Below are 21,519 nucleotides of genomic sequence, written 5' to 3'. Positions count from 1 at the left end.
GGCTACATGTGACAGGAGTAAGAGATCTAAAAAAGTAGTAGTTTTTCATTTCCTTCCATTCACTCTCTATTATTAACTGGTATACTCTAATCTTGGAAAAGCTGAGAAATCTGGTATTAAAGCAATTCAAAGTCAGCAGGCCTATGTCTGAAGCATGCCTAATCTAAAAATTCACAGCACAGGGCTGTGTCCTGCACCCAGCAAGCACTGAATTATTTTTTTTGCACCTTTACAACTTTTAACAAACATATTAAATAATAATTTAAACAGTTTAAAAGCAACTGTAGCAGCTCACAGGAAGTAAAGGCTGCTCTGTCTTTATAGTTTTTCAAGTTAATACTAAATGACTTGCTAGAAGATAACTCAAATGGGTCCTGGCAGAAACTAGATGTTACCACAAGCAGAAAAAAAGATATTCCTAGCACACTGAAAACAATAAGCAGTTTTACTCAAACCTATCTGGGGTCAATTATATGTAATCTAATTTCATCCAGAGAAATTAAGAGTTTTAATAAATCTTTGACCTGTACATGAATGGTTGAAACAAAGTGAAACCCTGCTCTGCTATGACTTCCAGTAATACATGAAGAATCCCTAAACAAGTCACAAGGGTCTCTTGTCTAAAATCAGAGGCACACAAGTCTTTAATGAATCAGTCACAAACACAAGACGGTATTTTAAATATACAGTAGGAACATTTATTTTAACACTTCTAAAAGATACTTCTCCATGCCTGATGATTTGATATAAAAATCAAACACATCATACTTTCCCCATCAGTCTTTCCACATCAAGGGCAATCAGAAATTTGTACAACATGAATATTTGCTTCTGAAACAAAAATTACAAATTAAGTGATAACAAAAATACACAAATCAACTGGACCCTAAACAAATTTCTAATGAAGTCTTTCCCCTTTCCCCCAATCACCTAGAACTTCTTTCTTCAGCCTCATTCTGCTCCTTTTCCTTTCTTTGCTTGGCCATGAACTTCTGTTAAAAACAATTTGCAATATAAAATATCTATTAGGTGTTGCTCTGCTGTGTGTGAAAACATATCTAATATATTTCACTGAATTTATAATTTATAAGAGCCTGATCCTACAAAACAGAGATTAGAAACACAGTGCCTTACATTAACATTCTTTCCTTCCATTCACCAGTCATCTGATATTTATGACATACCAGGCATTACGCTTGGTGCTTGGGGATTCAGTGGTCAACAAGATAGGTAAGGCCCTTTACCTCATGGAGCTTACATTCTAGTGGGGGAAGAGAAACAATAAAAGAATAAATAAATAAGATAAATTTTCGGGCTGGTAAGCACTATAAAGGAAAGAAATATAATAAGGGAAGTGACCGAGGTAAACTCTTCTTGGCAGTAGAAGGAAGTGTTGGACTTCTAGCTAGGTCTTTCTTAAGCAAAAGTCTTTCTGGGAAGATGACATTTGAGTCTAGACTTAGCTAGAAGTGGGGAAGAGGCCGCTAACATTAAATTTTTCAAGGAAAAGAAGTGGGACTGGGAAAGGGCAAAAGGAACAGGGATATAAAGGTGCAAAAGTAGCAAAGGGGCCTTTTATATGTATGAAACAAAAAAAATGAGAGCACCAGAAAAACTGCAACATAGTGATTAATAACAGAGAGTGAGGCCAGAGAAACAGAAAGGAATCAGATCATGTAGGGCTTTACAGACCTACAAGAAGTCGTCTATGTATTACTCCAATACAAAGCCAGTGGAAATTTTAAATGGAAAAATGACACAACAAAGTTAAGAGCATAGACAGTATAGCATAATGGTTAAGGGTTTGAGGCTAGAATAAAACAGAGCTAGGTTAAAATCCTAAGTCTGCCACTAACCTGTTATGTGATCTTGGGATTAGATACTCTTTAAGCCTTTTTTCCTACCTTTAAAATTGGAATGATTAAAAAAAAGTAATAAAAAAGTTTGGAATGATACCATCTACCTCATAATGCTGATGGGGAGGGTATTAAATAAGCTTCCAGCAAATAACAACTCAATGTTAGCTGAGTGTGGGTACCACAAATTCAATTTAGAGGCTATATAAAACAACCTCAGACATTCAGGAGGAAACAGAACCACTGCTTCAACAATGGCTAATAATGATTCTCTAAAGGAGCACTTCCTAAAGATGAGTACAACTTAAAAGGGGGGTGAGGGGTGTCATTAAATCAGTTTAGGAAATGGGTTAAACAGATTCTCTCTGACTAGACAATTCACAAATTTTAGTATGTTATTCATCTGTTGACTCTGCAAGGGGCCATCAGAATACATGGTTTCCCACACTTTAATGGAGAGTTACACAGGACTAGTGGTCTGTATAATCTACCCTGGGGAATGCTGCCAGAGGAAAAGGAATAAAGACTAGACATTCCTTGCAGTATACAGTAAAGACTGTACTTCGGAACTACAGAGGAATAAACTGGCACAAATCTTCAAAAGTTCTCCTGAAGGAAAAGAATATACATTCTGGGTGAACACTTAAGTAGTCTGATTATAATACCACCTGGAGTATTTTATGAGGTGTTAAGAAAAAAATTTACCTCTGTATTTTGCTTATGACGTGTACTCTTGCAGTGATTTGTCATTGCTTTTTCACCTGAGTAGAAGAGGGAACAAATTGGACAGAAGAATCCAGCCTTCGGTACAAGGAAGTCTAAATCTAGAGGACAGGAAGAAAGGGGGGAAAGAGAATAGAGGGAAATTAATATCTACAGTTGTGTTAATCAAGTTCTCTAAACATGACAAACATGCTAATCATAGTATATACTTTTATAAACATAATATATATGGCTAAGTATCTAGGGATCAAGAGCAATTAAGCCTTTAATCACAAAACTGAGGGCTTCACTTATTTATTTTAAAGATTTTATTTACATATTTGACAGAGAGGGAGACAGCAAGAGAGGGAACACAAGCAAAGGGAAAGGGAGAAGCAGGCTGAGCAGGGAGCCTGATGTATGGCTCAGGACCATGACTTGAGCCAAAGGCAGATGCTTAACAACTGAGCCACTTAGGCACCCCCTGAGGGCTTTATTTTTTTAACATATTCTGTAATACTCTAGAGCCTCCAGGATATCATGAAATTTCTTCAGAATTGCAATTCATTGAAAAAGAATCTAATGGTGTTTTTGAAGTGAACATCTTTGGAATCCCATTACAATAAAAGCAGAAAAAAAGAGGCAGAACGATGGGTAACTATTTGCCTGAGGAATATGCTGAGTAAATGGATATGGTGCTCCTTTAGCCTGTTTTAGCTGGCCACAGTCTGCTAGCTTTTCAGCATGTTTACTTTACTAAAATTTCTGCCTGGGCAAGTATAACTTAGCTCTTACCACAGCAACAAAGAAAGTACCAGGAAAAAAAAAGACTTATCCCAGACTTTTAAGAATGGAAAAAAAAAAAAAAAATCCTTGCTAGGTAAAAAAACCTATTTCTGTTTTCAGAAATGCCAACAGTCATCTAAACAACAGAACACTTACTATGGTACTGAATTTTTATTTCATATGGATAAGGAAAAATGTCATGTTTACTTTTACCTTCAGGGACATCCGGTACCACTGATTTCCCTAAAGAAGAGTCCTCAATCTTCTTACGTTTTCGTTCTGGTTCTGAATCCTTTAATCCAGATTCCTCATCAACTAAAATCATTAAAATTTTTCAAGGAAAAGAAGTCATTCAAAATACATGTACAGTATGTAAAGCTAACACCAGATAATCCCTGCCTTCAAAGTTAATTTATGGCTCTTCTCTCTAAGTAAACCTTCCTTGGCTGATACCATTGGACCACTCCTCCAAGATTCTTTGGTGTTAGGAAAAACACAGACTAAAGCTAATAGCATATTTTATTCATTTATTGTTCTCAAAAGAATTTAAAGGGTAATGGAAGAAGTTCAAGCTCTGTAATTACTGTCAAGAGTTAACTAGTGTATGCTAAGGGCTGGGGTAGGAAAGAGTGTGGATTGAGGAGGAAAGGACATGGGCAGAAAATATTCTCATGGCCTGTACTGAGGCTCTCCCAGTCAAAAAATACTGAGCCTACACTGATAAAGACCCCTGCCCAACAGGATCACAAGTGACGTCACAAATGTTTAAGTCCACCAAAGTAAATAACATGTAAGAAACATGCAGTTTTGGCAGACTCTGCATAATATGATCTTGGGGAAGACAAGAAAGTAAACTGGTTCCAAGCAATCCTGGTCACCCTCAGTAGCTATTAATATCTTTTTGTTACATGGTAGCTGACAAGTCCCCTTCACATATATACCCTTCGTTTAGCTTTTATCTCCTGTGAGAAAGGCAGGTCAAATCACCATTATCCTTATTTCTTTTTCTTTTTTTTTTTTTAAGATTTATTTATTTATGTATTTGACAGAGAGAGAGCACAAGTAGGCAGAGAGGCAGGCAGAGAGAGAGGGGGGAAGCAGGCTCCCTGCTGAGCAGAGAGCCTGATGCGGGGCTCAATCCCAGTATCCTGAGATCATGACCTGAGCCGAAGGCAGAGGCTTAACCCACTGAGCCACCCAGGTCCCCCTATCCTTATGTCTTCATAGATGGAGAACGCAAAACCAAGACATAAGAAACTGGTATGGCCAAGGCCACAATGTTTTTAAGTGACAGAGGTTAGAAGCTGAGTTTGTGACTTTAAGTTCAGTGTTCTCTTCATGCACCTGGGCTACTCTTCAGCAAATCTGAGGGGACGGACAGGAACCATGAAATCGTTTTTTTTTTAAAGACTTTATTTATCTGACAGAGAAAGACACAGCGAGAGAGGGAACACAAGCAGGGCAAGTGGGAAAGGGAGAAGCAAGCTTCCCAAGGAGCAGGGAGCCCAATGCAGGGCTCAATCCCAGGACCCTAGGATCATGACCTAAGCTGAAGGTAGATGCTTAACGACTGAGCCACCCAGGCATCCCATGAAATCATTATTTACTCCTCTCTTATTCCTTGTGTTTTATTTTTTTACTGGTCATCAAGTCTTAAAGAGTTGATTTAAAAAAAAGGTCATCTCCCTTTTCTTGACTTGATTAAGATAGTTTCTAGTCTCTTCCTAGAACAGTTTATTCCCTCATCAGAATAACTAAGAAACTTTCTCAAACAAATTTGCTCCTGCCACTCCAAAGGGATGTTTATGTTGTAATAATAAATATATGTTATATATAATCATATAAATAATTAAAGAGATTAGGACAAATACTTCAGGTTTAAAATTGTTTAGAAAATTACTTTTTCTTCAGCTAGATTCTTCTATCAAACATATTGTCCATTAACAGAAATAAACAGTTATATAAGCAGTAAATAAGTCACTTTTCTCTATTCTTCAGTTGACATAAGGCAGTTCTAAGAAAGCTGGTAGCTGCAAACAGAAATCCTGGGGCAAAAACACCCTCATGAAATCATGCTAGGAGCTATCTGTCAGATTACTAAACCACTACCTATGGCTTGGTATCAAGGAGTGGTTATGGAGAAGAACAAAGGAGTGTACCCACTTGGCCATGGGAGACAGCTTCAAGAAGGAACACATGATCAAGTAACGCATAATGCCGATAAGTCAAGTAAGACTAAATAAGGAAGGAAAAAAAACTTAATAAATCAAGTTGGACAACAATCCAATGGGGGTTTATCAATATAAACTTCAGAACGGTAGTTTACAAAGAAGCCAAAATACATTCAGTTCGTTGGGAGGAAGAAGTAAAAATAGGTGATTCCTTCCAGATACTTTACCCTGAAAGGAAAAAGAGACAAGGTGGGAGCCAGAGGATTCAAAGGTTAAGGGCATGGTTTTTCAAATGCGAAAGACTTGACCATATTTTGTATGTGACTTGTCAAGGAAGATAAAACAGAAGCTGGCAGAGAGTGGACCTCCCGTACTTGCTCTGGTAAATGGAAATAAAAGCAAGGGTATCCAGGGAGGAATGAGCTGGTTAAAGCAGTACGTGATACAGAGCGGGAAAAGACTTATATTACACCCTGTCAGGAAATGGGGAAGAAAGGAGGCCTATAACAGATTGTGGAGCAGCACCGACAGCCCAGCTGAGATCAGGTTCAATGAACTTGGACTCAATGACAGTTGGCAGTTTTTCCTTAGAGAGGACAGAATAGAAAAGCAAAAGAAAAGGAGGGTGCATCAAAGAGAACGTATGAAGGATCCCCTGTAGTGCTGTCTGAGTCACCCCAGTAACTGATTTTTCGCCCTAACTCTGAATTCGTTAACTTGAGATCTGGAACTGTGTGCTTCTTTTCCTATCCTTCTATTATTTTTGCTAGGGATATAATGGACACAGTGACAAATATCTGAGGGACTAGAGTGCCTCTCTTACTAGACACCGGTCCATATTTGTTTCAACATAAATTTTCTCAATGTTAAGACATCTTTGGCTGTCTGCATGGCAGCCTCCACAAAGCAAGGGATCTGGGTCCACAAATAAGAGCTGGATAAGCAGTGATTTCTATTTGATGCTGCAACATGGTCAGAATAATCTTTCATGTATATCATCTCCACAAATTTGTCACATTCTACTGTCACACTCTATCACAAAAGGGATTGCCTATTATTCTGTTATCCATTCCATTATGTTCCATTATCTCTAAATTACAAAGACCAAAATCTTTATCCAGATAAGGCTGCTTTCCCCACCCCCACCCCAACTCTATTTCACTGTTTTTCTACTTCTCTTCTTAGATGGTAGACGTTTAAGAACTTCAACCACTACATTGTATTGTGTTACTCTCTACTCTCCTCCGCATTTCCATCAATCCTGCTTTACCTTCACAAATTTGGAAGGCCTCTTCACCTTTCTTCGGGTCTGTCGCAACAGCTTTCCCCGATGCTGGTGTTTTCCCAATTCTAACTCTCTTGGTTGGCGTTTTAGCTTTAAAGAGAAAGTCTGATTTACTGCTATAGTAACAGCATGCCATTCTTAGTTCAGAAGTTATTTCGCTCTCCCTAAAGTGAGCTAAACCTATTACTCTATACCATCAAAATATTACTTCAAAGTGAAATGACACCTTTAAAATTTTTTCTAAATCCTAAATCTGAGAAAAACTGGGAGGCAGCCTGGTATAATATCCTTCTACTAATGAAAAGCTGTCTTTTCCAGTAACACAAATATACCATTTCCATTCTAACTTGGGCACTATAGTTTACTTTCTAGCTCTGTCATCTTTTTTTGGAAGTATGATAACTGAGAACAAAGTCTGCTCTGTAACTAAAAGCAATCTGTAAACTTGTACACATTCCTTTGGAAAATATCACAGGCCATCACTCTTCATTAACTTCTTTTATCAATATAAGAACAATTATGAGTAATGCTACAACTTCAAGTTTTAAAATTTTAAATGTAATCCCCTCATAAAGCAGAAAAATTACTACTTCTAAGTATCTACCTGCTAAGTGTCTTTGAATCATGGTTTTCAGATCCTCTTCCATAACATTCTCACTTATTGAACCAGCTTGGGAAAAGGCTTCAAGTTTTATCTTCCTTGAGTCCGTAGCTCTCTTTTTCCTATCCCCTCTTTTATCTGTGGGACGGTCATTTCTGCTTTGTGCTAACTCTGCTTTTAAATCATTGTCTCCATCTTCCTCTTCTCCAACTTCATCAACAGTAACAAAATTAAGCTCTTCTTTAAGGTTGTTAAAATCTGCCAGGGAGTCTTCATCCTCTTCAGTTACTTCATCCAAAGTGACTAAATGCAGATCACTGCTGTCATCCTGTATTTCATCTACAGTAACTAAAGTAGAAGGGTCTTCAGGCATCTGGGAAGAAATGAACTCAATGGGATCCCTTCCAGTACTTCCCTCATCTCCTTTAGCATTTAAAGAGGCAAAAGTTAAGTCGGCTGACTCATTTAAAGGAAGCTCCTCAACTTCTCCAATTTCATCCACAGTTACCAAACGTTCCTGTTTGAGGAGATCTTGCTCTTCAGCCACTGATAGTACAGTAACATCTTTAGGTTCACTGTGGGAAATGCAATCATCTTGATCAATTAACTCATCTAATGTAAGGAGTGAATTTGAATTTTTTACCATTTCTTCCATATTTATTTCTTCTTCATCAATTACTTCATCCACAGTGACTAGAGCTTGTGCTAGGTGTGCAGCTCCATCCTCCTCTTCCCCAATCTCATCCAATGTTACAAAGGATAATTCTCCCTCAACAACACGAGGGGCAGGAGTTTTCCCTTTCTTCTTCTTTAAGTTAAGTTCAGAGGAAGGGGTATTTTTGAGAGTATCTTTTCTTTTTCCCTTTAGTGGGTTTTGCTTGGCTTGAAAAGTATTTACTTCTTCTATAACCTCATCCACAGTGACAAATTCATCCAAATTAAATGGAAATAATGGTTCCTGTTGAAGAGGCTAAAAAGAAAAACACAAAAACACAGACCCATGAACAGAACCAATTACTGATAACTGGTTAGGTTCCAAATAGTCCCAGCAAATGTGCATGAAATATCATCTGTGAGAATTTCAGTGCAAAGAAGTTTCCTATAGGCTGAAATAAACTATTTTTTAAGGCCACACAAATGAATTAGCTCTAATTCACAAAGCAAACAATACCAAAGGTAAAATCCTAACAATATCGACCTAATTCCACCTTTACTTAAATTCAGTTAAGACTGCATTTCCTAAATGATGTCCAGGTTTTTGAAATATGAAACACAAAAAAATACTACATTTAAAGTATTTATCAAACAATGTAGAGCATTTATCAAAGCACAATGTGAAAAATTCACTGTTCCCTATTAAATGATATCTAACAAGTGTTCTAGGAGACTTACCCGGCTATTAGAAGCACCTCGAATGTAGCTAGAAAGTAAACAGCTAACTAGGTGTAATCTACTTAGCTACAACAAAATTAATATAAAACATTATACAACACTAATGTAATATATTAATATGTTAATGTTAAACAACATTAATATAAATATACATTAATATAAAGTTTACATTTAGAAAAGGTTATATGAAAAAATTCTTACTAAATAAGACTTAATGCCAAATATTGCCAATATTACTAAATAAGACTTAATGCCAAATGCACTTGAAAGAAAAAATAGTATCTCTAATTTGAAAAATGGTGACACTACTAAAGAAAATAAATTCCCAGCAGGCCTCCTACAAATTTAGTATGCTATCAATGACTGATTACTAGCATATATAATGACATAAGAACATATACCCAGTAATTTGGGGGGAAAGAAACATTTAAGCATTTATACTATCAATGTGTTAATTGATAGTATAAATTTATTAGTAAGCCCGCAGAAACATCATCCTTATTATGCTTTTTTTAATCCTTATTATGCTTCTTAAACTACTAACATTTCTCCTCTGTGCCCTGATAAAATGACCGAAAAAATATTCTATTAATGGAAAAACCTAAAATATCAAACAACAGCAAAAATAACACATTTATTTGGCAGGAGAGCTTAGTACCAGGAAAGCAACTCTCAGATCTTATCCAGTTAGGTTAAACTGACCATCTCAAAAGGACAACCTGTTCGGAAGTTCCACAAAAGGGCAAGGATTCTAGTCAAACACCAACCTTCTTTAACACACATGATTCTTTTGTGTTTATAACCTCCTGCTGTCAATAGGAGATTGGAGGGATTTTTCTACTCTAATTCCCTTCCCGTCCCTGCATAACTTTTTCTCCTTCACCATGAACACCAACAACTTAGCCTAGCTCAAGGTCAAAAAACAAATTGGTGGTAGGGTCAAAAATAAAATACCTCATTCCTGTCTCTTGCTCTGTTATCAAATTGATTATTATAGGAGAGACACTAGTAGTAAGATAGATGAACTCTTCTGTGGAAGGATAGAATAGAAGGCTTATTAGTGTTAGTGAATTGTTTCTCACCTCTTTAGATTTGGAAGTTCTACCAGTGGTGCTTTTAGGATTCTTAGTGTTTTGCCCAGCCAAGGTCTGAAATATTAAGTAAAAAATACAGAAAAATAGAATTTACAGCCATGTTATTAATGTTCTTTTTTTAAAAAAAGAATCCAAACACCAAAAAATATCCAAACACATTCAATTATGCAAATAGTTAACAGGTATACCACACTAAGTCAACAATCATTTTAACAACATAGGCATCATCTGTGTAAGTTGTAGGTAAACTCAGTTTCACTGATCTTTTCTTCCCAATACCCACAATGTCTAAGTTAGGCAATCAGTAAGCCGATAAAGGAAGGTTCAATTAAAAGAGAAAACGGTTTCCCATTCAGAAGCAGAGTAGTAAATCACCTCAGGAGAGTCACTGCAGACTTTTTTTTTTTTTTTTTTTTTTTTAAAGCACACCTGTATTTCTGACCACATTTTATCCAAACAATGCTTTTCAAACCTGTTAATAAATTACAAGCTTGAGCTTACTATTCTAAATGTCTACTGGCTTCCATCAGTGGAATCATTAAGAGAAATGGGAACTTGGGAGTGGAGTGAGGAGATGAAAGTACAAAACAAGATTACACCTCCTACTCCAAAGCTACAACAGTAGAGCTACTCATTTCAAAGATACACTGAGCCATTCTTCCTACCCTCCTCACCTTATTGTTGCTGTCATGCCGTTTCATGACGGAGGGTCTAGCCTCTGTTTCCTGAGATTGTTTTGTAATATCCCTGTAATCCAGTTCAGAATCCTTGCCTTGCAGGGCTGAGATCCTTCCACTGCCTCCTCTGGTAACACCGCTCTGACTGGGTTTGAATTTATTGCTGCTTTCAGCCAAGCCTGACCTGGCACTTGTAGGTTTAAGGAGACCCAACTCCTTGGCTGAAAGCTTCTTTTCAGCATTAATTTGATCTCTGAGTACAGATTTCAGAAAACTTTTCTGGTTCTCAGATTTTGAAGTAGCTTTTGCCTTTAGAGAAGAGACCATACCGGCTTTGATGCTTGATTTAGTGCTAGATGTATTTGATACAGCCAACATACTAGTTTTACTAGTTTCATCAGGCTTATTAGCCTGACCCATTCCTTTATTCGGGTATCCCTTGGTCACAGCATTTTCTGCAGGCTTTTCTTTCACTGCTGCCACGATCTTTTCCAACTTCTCTGTAACCATCCTAACATCATTCTTTTCAGCCTTCTCTGTTCCTGTTTGCAGATCCATTCTGGTTTCCTTACTATTAAATTCATTTTCCTCCTTTTCATCCGTGTTACTTTTCTCAGAAATTCCCTTTGTGCTCACTGCCTTCTCATCCCCAGTGGAAATTCCTGGTACCAAGGCCACAATACAAGTAGATGGTACTATTTCTGAAACAGTTTCATGTTTGCCCACTTCAGCTACAGCCTCTATCATAGACTGTGTAATCCCAGAAAAGAAATCTTCTGCTTCAGACGGAGATTCTTCTAGAATTCCTTTGATGTTCCTTTCTTCTATAAATGCAGTGTCAGATGTTGATAATTCTGTTGTAGGGTTAATAATTTCTGCCTCTTCCTTCTCAAAGTCACTGGTATACACCTGCTGATTTAAAACACACTCCTCTACATTTTCAGTGAATAATTCAATACTTATTGGAGTGGATGCTACAAGAGGAATTTCCACTTTGACCTCTTCTTCTTGAGTTTCAACTTCCAACGTTTCAATAGCAAAGTCAGAGTCACACAGTGCCTTTTCAGGTTCTTCCTCACAAGTTTCTTCCTGCTGTACAGATGTTTCTGTTTCAACGTTGGGAACAGTTTCTTCTTCAAGCTCACTAGGTTTAACAGAGAGACTATCAGCTGCTGTTTGGACCTCACTTTCATCAACTGGACTGTTTTTCAAGTCAGGGCTAAAAGTATTTAAAAACAAACAAAAAAAGAACACAAACAAAACACAAACAAAAATCAAACTATGATGAGAATTCAACCATTATAAATAATCCTGTTGATGCCAATTGTTAAGACTTCTTGATGCATTAGTAATAAGCACTGGGAAATCCAGCCAATCAGAATTAAAATGGTTAAGATGTTTTGACATAAATATGTAAGGAATATAAAATTTTAAGAGATCCTCCACTGCCCTGAAGATTTCTTTTTAGTTCGAAGGAAATAATGGCATAATTATGACCACTGATACAATCTTTACAACCAATTTTTTCCTTCTGTGTCACATTTGCACTAGACATGAGGAGGCTGAACGTGAATCTAAGACATCTCAAATTATTAAGATCTTCCCAACAATGGTTACTGAAATAATACAATATCTGTATAGTTCTACAATGAAACCAACAGGCCATGCACTGAAATTTAAAATTTTCAGTGAATCTTACCTAAAATGAACAGAAACTGGTAGGGAGAAAAGGCTATACTCCTAACAATGTCAACTTTTTTTTTTTTTTTTTTTTTAAAGATGTGAGACGGATTTGTTTTTCCCAAGAACTGTATTTATTAATAACAATACCTAAAAGAAAACTTCCTTTGGAAGTATCTTTTAAATACTCTATTGGATTTAAAGTTAGAGGCAAAACAGAATCATCTTAACATAAAGTAGGTGCCTTTGACTACTTGAGAGAAGGTATATATTAAAAGAAATCTTTCCAGTTACAGAGAATAACTTAGAATTCTAATACATAATTTAAAATTTTAAGTAAAATTATTCAGAAGAAATGAAGAAAATACATGCCAAGTACAAGCAATTGATCTTATTTCACTGTGGTCTTCCCAAATCCAAGGTAAACAAAAATGTGTGGGATTCTGTAATTCAACTTATTTCATGGAGACAGAGACAGAATAAACTATTTTTATATTAATGTTCCATAGGTCAGAGGTTATCTTGAAGAGTGACAAGAAAAATCTTAGCTTCCAAAACAATGTCCAGCATGCAGTGAACACAAATCAAATTTAACAAATATATTCGCTTATTACATTAGAAGCAACTGGTTAGAGGAAGACACCAGAAAGTGATTCCGTATCAACACCTCAAAGTAAAGAATATTGGGTTTTTTTTTCCTCCTACTTTTCAAGGAGACATCCCCTTGATACGCTTCCCAAAAAGTGGCCATAATACCCTTTCGTCAATGCAAGGTTATGTGTATCTGTGTCCCAAGATGTTAATATTTCAAAACTTTGGAAAAAGTAAGTGCTACCATATCAGGGTCCAATCATTTGAACCAATAAACTGGTCTTCCCCACCGAAGATGGTTAAGTTTAAACTTCCAAAAGAGATCTAAGAGATCAGAGAAACACCTCCTGATGAAGTTATAGAAGCAGAGAGTCTGAGGAATTTAAGTTCAACAGTCTGTAACCACACACCTTAATTAGCATGTATTCTACTCATTTGTATAAGCTTCCTCTGTATGCTGAAAGGGTTTAAAACTTCTTTTTTGAAATTATTCACATCGCTTAAATTCAAAAATACCAATGGCTGATTTTAAGTGTTCCAAATTCTTAGAACTAGTCAGAATAAAACTTGTGGCCCAGCACAAATACGACAAAGGTAGGAAGTTCTGACGTTCAGTTACAGCAGTTATGTAAATAATACCTCTCAAATGTGAGCTTTCATTTTTAAATTGTAAGACTTACTATCTAATAAGGAAGATTAAATTCAAATTCCTGCCTCATTACAGAACTGCACCATTAACCCTAAAGGCTTTACAAATTAGGGTTATACAAAAACAGCAATCTACTCAGCTAGAAGGGTAACAATGGAGATTTTGATTCCTGGCTCTAGGATATAGCAAGTCCTTCCTCTTTACCATATTTAAAGTTTGTTAATAGAAAAAGCTATTATCTTTTATACAAAATGGATCACTATGCAGTTTCAATACTTCAAACAGAGAGTATGGACCTACTTGAAAAAAATGACTTAATATGCTGTTTGTTTGTGTTTGTCTTTTAAAATTACAGTGTTGGGGTGCCTGGGTGGCTCAGACAGTTGAGTGCCTGCCTTCGGCTTGGGTCACAATCCCTGATCCCAGGATCGAGCCTGCATCAGGCTCCTCACTTGGTGGGGAGTCTGCTTTTCCCTCTGTCCTTCACCATGCTTGTATTCTCTCTATCTTAAATAAATAAATAAAATAAAATTACAGTGCTTTTCCACAGAATTCATTTACCAAAAAATTATGTCTAGTTCTTTGGCTAATATGGGAAAAAGTCTCCATGTTCATGAGGTTAGCCTGAAAAGTCCATTTGAGATGTCAAATAAATGAAATTATTAATACCAGAGTCAAAAAAAAACCCCAGTCTTTTAGAGATCAAAGGAAAACTACGTCATATTTTGGGACATGCACAAGAAAGAAATAGGAAAGGCATTCAGGATATAGGTATCTAATTTCTACCTCTGACCCACTTCCATTCCCCCATAATACCACGGTCTCAAAACAAAAAAAGCTGGGTGTGAGAACAAAGGTTAACAATCATATGCTATACTTTTCAAGAAACTTTAGACTGCAACTTAACAATACTGGAGATTAGTATTTATTTAAGAGGACCACTGAGTACTTTCCAACATTGTTAATGGGTTGGTGAAAACTGTACCTTGCATCCTTATTTGGAGCCTTAATCACATGAAAGGTAAATACGGTTTACATGGGAGGGGATGAGAAAAGGCAAAATGTAGAATATTACTAATATATCCATAAGAGATGTCCTTTAAGTAGGAAATATATTTAAAGACTTTACACTAATTATAAACAAAGGGATCACATTCATGATGAATCAGTACCTGCAAGTCCTTCCAAAACAAAAACAACACAAGCACCCGTATTTTCCCAGGATCAGTTTACTCCAACAAAGAAATGTGAAGTATTCAGGCCCCATCCCACATCTTTTTTTCTAATGTCATATAAGTCAGAAAAAAACTGACTGCAAAATGGGAATTATTAGTACTAGAATTTTTAAAATTAACTTTATAAGATTACCATAATAGGTAACTATCTATAAACTCCTTAAGAAGAATCTCTGATTGGAAAGTCAAGATAATGAGAGGAAAAAATGACCAGAACACAGACAATAGCTGTTCTTGCAGACCTAAAACTATGTCAAATGAAATCTATAAAATGAGATTAATCTATAAAATGAATTTTCGGAAAAGCCTATTCACTTAGCCAGTTACTGTGGCCAACTGTAGGTCCATCTATATTACATGTAGCATTACCTATTTATTGCCCTTTGTGGGCTTTTAGAGCCAACAGTGCTGTTGGTATTACTTCTTAGACATGTGAACATAATTGGTATGATGGTGTACAACTTAAAAGAAAGTCTGTGCTGGCAATATATGTATAGCAAACCTAGTTGCTTAAAGTTACCACTATATTTCAAAGCACTCTTAATCATCTTTATCATTTAAAAGCCTCATATAAGAATTACTAAGAAAAATCCTAAAACACCCTGCTTTTCAGGCATCTTAAAATTAGTGCATCAAATTAAACAAACTTCCATATTTAAACACTTTCAAAATGCTCTTTCAAACTGGTAAGCTCTTACCACACTGACCTCTAACAAATAAGAACAAATCACTTAGTATTAAAGAGGGGAAAGAATTTAAATCAGCGATTTCCAATGAAGAGCAGTAAAAAGAAGGTTATTAGTTGGTGGGGCAAAGGTGGTGATAAAGGCGGAATTCATTAGGATGAAAAAGTCACTGAGAAGAGGGTGTACTATATGTGGTCAGACCAAGACATATGCGGTCACAAGACTGTGAGTCACTAGCCTATGTATACACTGAAGAACAAGTTTTCACCTTTCATCCAAGCTTTCATACATTATTTTGTTTTATAAATATCTTTTCCCCACTCCACTTGTCTTCAAAAAGTATCAAAATATATACTGAATAGCTTCTTTTTGAAAGAACATACAAAATGATTAAAATTTTATTACTGTGTTTAACAATTTTGGAATAGAAAAATCTCGAAGAATGTAATGCTGATAACGGAGTCGAGCTGTTCAAGAGTTTAGCAAAACATTTCATAAAGAAGTCATATTTATGTATTTAATTCAAACTGTGTTTACAAATTTAGTTTTTCTAAAAAAAAAAAATCAGTAAATACCTGAAAGAGACTAAAAAACAAACAAAACAATGCCTGGTCAAACAGTAAAAAAAAAAAAACAAAACCCAACACCAAAAAACCCACATACATACACCGTAACATTCATATATATATACAAAAAAGACATGAGAGCTACAAACATTTTGCTACAAGTGAACAATTATCATAAAATACAGAAACAAAATTCAGTAATTAAATACTTGCAAAAATGTTAGTAAGCATAAAACAACATACCTTTCTTTTCCTAGTTCTGGGTCTTTGTCAGTTTGAGCCTGTAACACAATTCCACATTTCATTAGAGGCTATTCTACAGGATTTTAAATATTTAACCCATCAATGCTATGTTTTCTGTTCTTAAAATCTAAGCTAAAAAAACAAGACCACATCTTAAAAATATATCAAAACAGTCTTTGGTGTCCATGTAACTATCAGGTTCTAGAATTATTTTCCTTTTTTTTTTTTAAGATTTTATTTACTTATTTGACAGAGAGAGAGAGACATCACAAGTAGGCAGAAAGGCATGTAAAGGGGGGGAAGCAGGCTCCCTGCTGAGCAGAGAGCCCAATGTGGGGCTTGATCCCAGGACCCTGAGATCATGACCTGAGCTGAAGGCAGAGGCTTACCCACTGAGCCACCCAGGCGCCCTTAGATTTATTTTCTCATTAGATAAAGAACCCTAAGTTAGGTGATATACAGAATAATGGACATACAGCAATTAATGAGAAAAAAAGTCTCCTTAATGTTGATATAAAATAAGAAACTCTTTTGGATGCCTGGGTAGCACAGTTGGTTGAGCATCAGACTTGGTTTTGGCTCAGGTCATGATCTCAGGGTCCTGATATCAAGCCCTGCATCAAGTTCTGTGCTCAGCTGGTAGTCTGCATGAGATTCTCTCAGCCCCTCACCCTCTGGCCCTCCTCCCATGTGCGTGCACGCACACATGCACGCTCTCATTTTCTCTCTCTCAAATAAATACAATCTTAGAAAAAAAGAAAATTTTTTATCTTTAAAGGCTTGGAAATACTGCTTTTTTTTTTCCAAGAACAAAAACCTGAAATATCAACATCTTCATTGTCCAATTATTATTTAAAAAGACTTCTATCAATAAGGGAGATGAGGTGACTTAAAAAGCTTTCTACTCAAAACACCTAGTGGCGCCTGGGTGACTCAGTCATTAAGTGTCTGTCGTCAGCTCAGGTCATGATCCTAAGGTCCTGGGATGGAGCCCCTCACTGGGCTCCCTGCTTGCCGGGAAGCCTGCTTCTCCCTCTCCCATTCCTCTGCTTATATTCCCTCTCTCGCTGTCTCTGCCAAATAAATAAATAAAATCTTAAAAAAAAAAAAAAACCCACAAATACCAAGAAGTGCTGAACAAAATTTAACAATCCTTTTTTTTTTTTTAAAGTAGGCTCCACGCCTAGGGTGGAACCCAATGTGGAGCTTGACCTCATGACCCTGAGATCAAGACCTGAGCTGAAATCACAAGTCGGATGCTTAACCAACTGAGTCACCCAGGCACCCCTAACAATAATCCTTTTAAACATACTTCTGAACCACCAAGAAAATCAATGTCCTAGGGCCCAAAACAGAAGCAGAATTAAAATTCAATGCCTACGTACCAAGCACAGGTCCAGACCCTGGATGTAGTGAACAAAACAGCAAAAACTATCTGTTCCTTAGAGCTTACATATACCAGCTGTAGGCTGCTTCTCTGGGAATCATGTGCTCTGAGTTAGAATTACCTTTCTTTAGATATATTAAAAACTGAAAATTATACTTTAAAGAAAGTTGAATAATGTGCTTAGAAAGGATTTCTTGTGTAGGTGATGGGAGTCCCAGAGTAAAGGCCTTCTTTATTGGGGCATTTTCTTGGGTATTCAGTCTACACTCTAATGACAAATAACCAAAATTAAAGATGAGAGCTGATAAGGCCCACCCATGGTATTTACAAGCAGTCTTCCCATTCATGGGAAAAGCTTATGGGGGGAGGAGAGCAGCCTGCAGATACCTGTATTAGCTAACTTGCTTCCTTATTCATAAAGAGAAAAACAAATGCACAACAGAGAGTAAGATAAGGATACAAAATGGACTAAAGATATTTATATTTATGATAATATTTATTAAATATTTATGATAATATTTATTAAAGATATATATTTATGACGATGAAATACTCCACAAAATCAGTATAGGTGCTGGGGCGCCTGGGTGGCTCAGTGGGTTAAAGCCTCTGATTTCGGCTTGGGTCATGGTCCCAGGGTCCTGGGATCGAGCCCCACATCAGGCTCTCTGCTGAGCAGGGAACCTGCTTCCCCCCGCCCCCCGCCTGCCTCTCTGCCTACTTGTGATCTGTCTGTCAAATAAATCAATTAAAAAAAAAATCTTAAAAAAAAAATCATCAGTATAGGTGCTACTTCCAGAAAGAACATTAAAATTTAAAAAGAAGAAATCATCAAAGAAATAATAAGAGAAAGACCTTTTTCAGGTGAAGGAACACACTAATCTTTATAAATTCACTGAGTGCTCTAAAGCAGGATATATGAAAAAGTCCCAAACCAAGATAAAACCCTGCTCACTGGGCTAGCCATACTAATCCTCCCTGGAGTTTCTGAATCATCCAATTTGTCCTTAAGGACTTAACACTTACCCTTCAGTTTAAAAACCTCCTCTCTTACTTTGTTCAGGTCTCAAATAACTATTCCTCAGAGGGACTATCCCTGCCACTGTAAAATAAACATTCCCCCCCAATCCATTACCAGCTACCCTTTTATCTTGACTGGTCTCCATAATACTTCATAGCATTTCTTAACCACCTGACACTGAGTGTGTGTACATGTATAATCTTTTTATAGTCTATCTTCTCCGCTAAAGTATAAGCTCCTTGAGGACTAGGATATCAACTCCTCTGTTTATCAATGTAGTCCAATGTCTAAAACAGAGCTGCCATAGAAAAGGAATTAGATGGGTATCTGTTTAATGAACCAATCAATAAATGCTAAAAGTTTTCAAAAGAAAAAAAAATACATAATGGTATGATTAGACTCAGCCTTCTCGGGGTGCCTGGGTGGCTCAGTTGGTTAAGCATCTGCCTTGAGCTCATGTCAGGAGGCCAAGGTCCTGGGATCAAGCCCCATATCAGGCTCCCTGCTCAATGGGGAGCCTGCTTCTCCCTCTGCCTCTGCCACTACCTCTACCCGTGCTTGTGTTCTCTCTATCACTCACCCTCTCTCAAATAAATAAAATCTTAAAAAAAAAAAAAAAAAGAATCAGTCTTCTCCTTAACAATACAGTTTAAGGGGCACCTGACTGGCTCAGTAAGTAGAGCATGCAACTCTTCATCTCAGGTTTGTGAGTTCGAGCCCCATACTGGTGTAGAGATTTATTAAAAATAAAATCTTAAGGGGCACCTGGGTGGCTCAGTGGGTTAAGCCTCTGCCTTTGGCTCAGGTCGAGCCCCATACTGGTGTAGAGATTTATTAAAAAATAAAATCTTAAGGGGCACCTGGGTGGCTCAGTGGGTTAAGCCTCTGCCTTTGGCTCAGGTCATGATCTCAGGGTCCTGGGATCGAGCCCCGCATCGGGCTCTCTGCTCAGCGGGGAGCCTGCTTCCCCCTCCCTCTCTCTGCCTGCCTCTGCCTACTTGTGATCTGTGTCTATCAATAAATAAATAAAATCTTTAAAAAAATAAAATAAAATAAAAATAAATAAATAAATAAAATCTTAAAACAAAACAAACAAAACCTAATACAGGTTAAGAAAAACAATGAAAGGAAAAACAATCTGGGCACAGAATTCTCCACCCAGACAAACTACGAATGAAATATGTAAAAACAAAATAAAGTCAATTTCAATTATGCAGGGATTCAAGAAGTTCACGGTTCACAGGGGCGCCTGGGTGGCTCAGTGGGTTAAAGCCTCTGCCTGAGGCTCAGGTCGTGATCCCAAGGTCCTGGGATCGAGCCCCACATCGAGCTCTCTGCTTGGCGGGGAGCCTGCTTCCTCCTCTCTCTCTGCCTGCTTCTCTGCCTACTTGTGATCTCTGTCAAATAAATAAATAAAATCTTAAAAAAAAAAAAAAAGTTCACTGTTCACACATACTTTGAGGGAAAATTATTGGATGATGTGATCTAACAAACAGAAAAGCCAAACAAGAGAGGAGGAGATACAGAATCTAAGAAATAACAGAAATTAACCTAGAAGAGCAATAAAAAGAAAATAAAGGTGTATAGTTGCTTTACAAAACAAATGGCCATAAATTTAGAACAGGGAGCTTTAACAAGAGAGTAGACTCTATTCAACACAAATAGTAATTAATGGCCTGAGTAACATGAAGGCAGTCTTCCCTTTTCCTCTCAACAATAACTGCCCTACCACAATTGTACAGGAAAGCCATAATCTAAAAACTGAAGAAAACAAAAACAGCATCATTTTGAAAAATGAATGGGAATATAAGGAAGTGACCTCCAAGTATACAGATTCTCTATTTCCTTCTTTAGAGAGCTGCTCTCATACTACTGAATTCTGTAGTATCTTCTTAATCAAGATATCAAAAACACAGATATTATCTTTCAGTACTTAGATTTAAGCTTTCATGCTTCTTATGCAGAGTAACTATAGTTATACAACTAAAAGTTGCAATGTATACCTGCGTAACATTACAGTTAAAAAAATGAATGGGGGGGTGTCAAAGAATAATACAAGGATGGTAATTAATTAGCTCATTATAAACATGGTCAATTAAGAACCGTTATTTAAAAAATTGGGGGACAGGATTTATTTCTATTTCCTAGTCAAGCTTAGGCATTAACTACTTCTCATACAGACCATTATAATACCTTGAAATTAGTCTACCTGCCACAGCCATCAATTTTCATTTGTTAAATGAATATAATGGACACTATATGACCTGTTCAAGATTATGAGGCTACCTTATCAGGTGTGGGGCTAAGTCTACAGTAAAACAATGTGTTTTTCAATTTAATAAGCGATAAGAATAAGGTTCCGAGTAAAAGCTTGGGAAGTAAAGTATCATTCAGGCAGATGTTTTCTATAATCATTTGTTCCATTTTCTTTAAGTCTAAAAATCTGGGACTGTATTTTTAGAAGAAAAATTTCTGTATCATCAGTGCTCACCATAATTCTGAATAACGTAATAACTTCAAAATATCAAAACACAAACTTTAAAAATACCATGTATTGCTGAGGGGAAAAAAAAAACCTAAGAACTTCCAAATTTTTTCTGAAATTATCAGGTTAAACAAGCTACTCAAATTTGTGCTGAAATCAGTACCTATCATGGGGCGCTGGGTGGCTTAGTCAGTTAAGGGTCTGACTCTAGTTTTCTGCTCAGGTCATAATCTCAGGGCCATGAAATGGAGCCCCATTCTGGGTTCTGTGCTCAGCGAGGAGTCTACTTGAGGATTTTCTCTTACCCACCCTCAACCCCTTCATTCTCTTTCTCTAAAATAAACAAATAAAAAAACAAAAAAACAGTACCTACCATGATGCATTTACTTATAGAAGCTCTAATTTGATTTTA

At 36.7% G+C, this 21,519-nt stretch overlaps 1 protein-coding gene across 3 annotated transcripts in view; it reads right to left on the bottom strand.

The window, feature by feature from the left end:
- Positions 1-618: 618 nt before the first annotated feature.
- The window catches only part of ZNF638 (zinc finger protein 638), a 134,388-nt gene continuing 113,487 nt past the window's right edge, over positions 619-21,519 (bottom strand). For all 3 annotated transcript variants that reach the window (XM_080813031.1, XM_080813032.1, XM_080813033.1), the window contains 8 exons: positions 16,215-16,252; positions 10,562-11,783; positions 9,876-9,941; positions 7,405-8,371; positions 6,786-6,890; positions 3,558-3,659; positions 2,562-2,680; positions 619-992 (listed from right to left, as the gene is read on the bottom strand). In XM_080813031.1, the coding sequence (XP_080669157.1) occupies positions 927-992; positions 2,562-2,680; positions 3,558-3,659; positions 6,786-6,890; positions 7,405-8,371; positions 9,876-9,941; positions 10,562-11,783; positions 16,215-16,252 (2,685 nt within the window). In that variant the 3' untranslated portion in view covers positions 619-926. The remainder of the gene's footprint in view (positions 993-2,561; positions 2,681-3,557; positions 3,660-6,785; positions 6,891-7,404; positions 8,372-9,875; positions 9,942-10,561; positions 11,784-16,214; positions 16,253-21,519) is intronic.

Source organism: Martes martes (genome assembly GCF_963455335.1).
Source record: "Martes martes genome assembly, chromosome: 9".
NCBI lineage: Eukaryota > Metazoa > Chordata > Mammalia > Carnivora > Mustelidae > Martes > Martes martes.
This window is presented reverse-complemented; position numbering and strand designations above follow the sequence as displayed.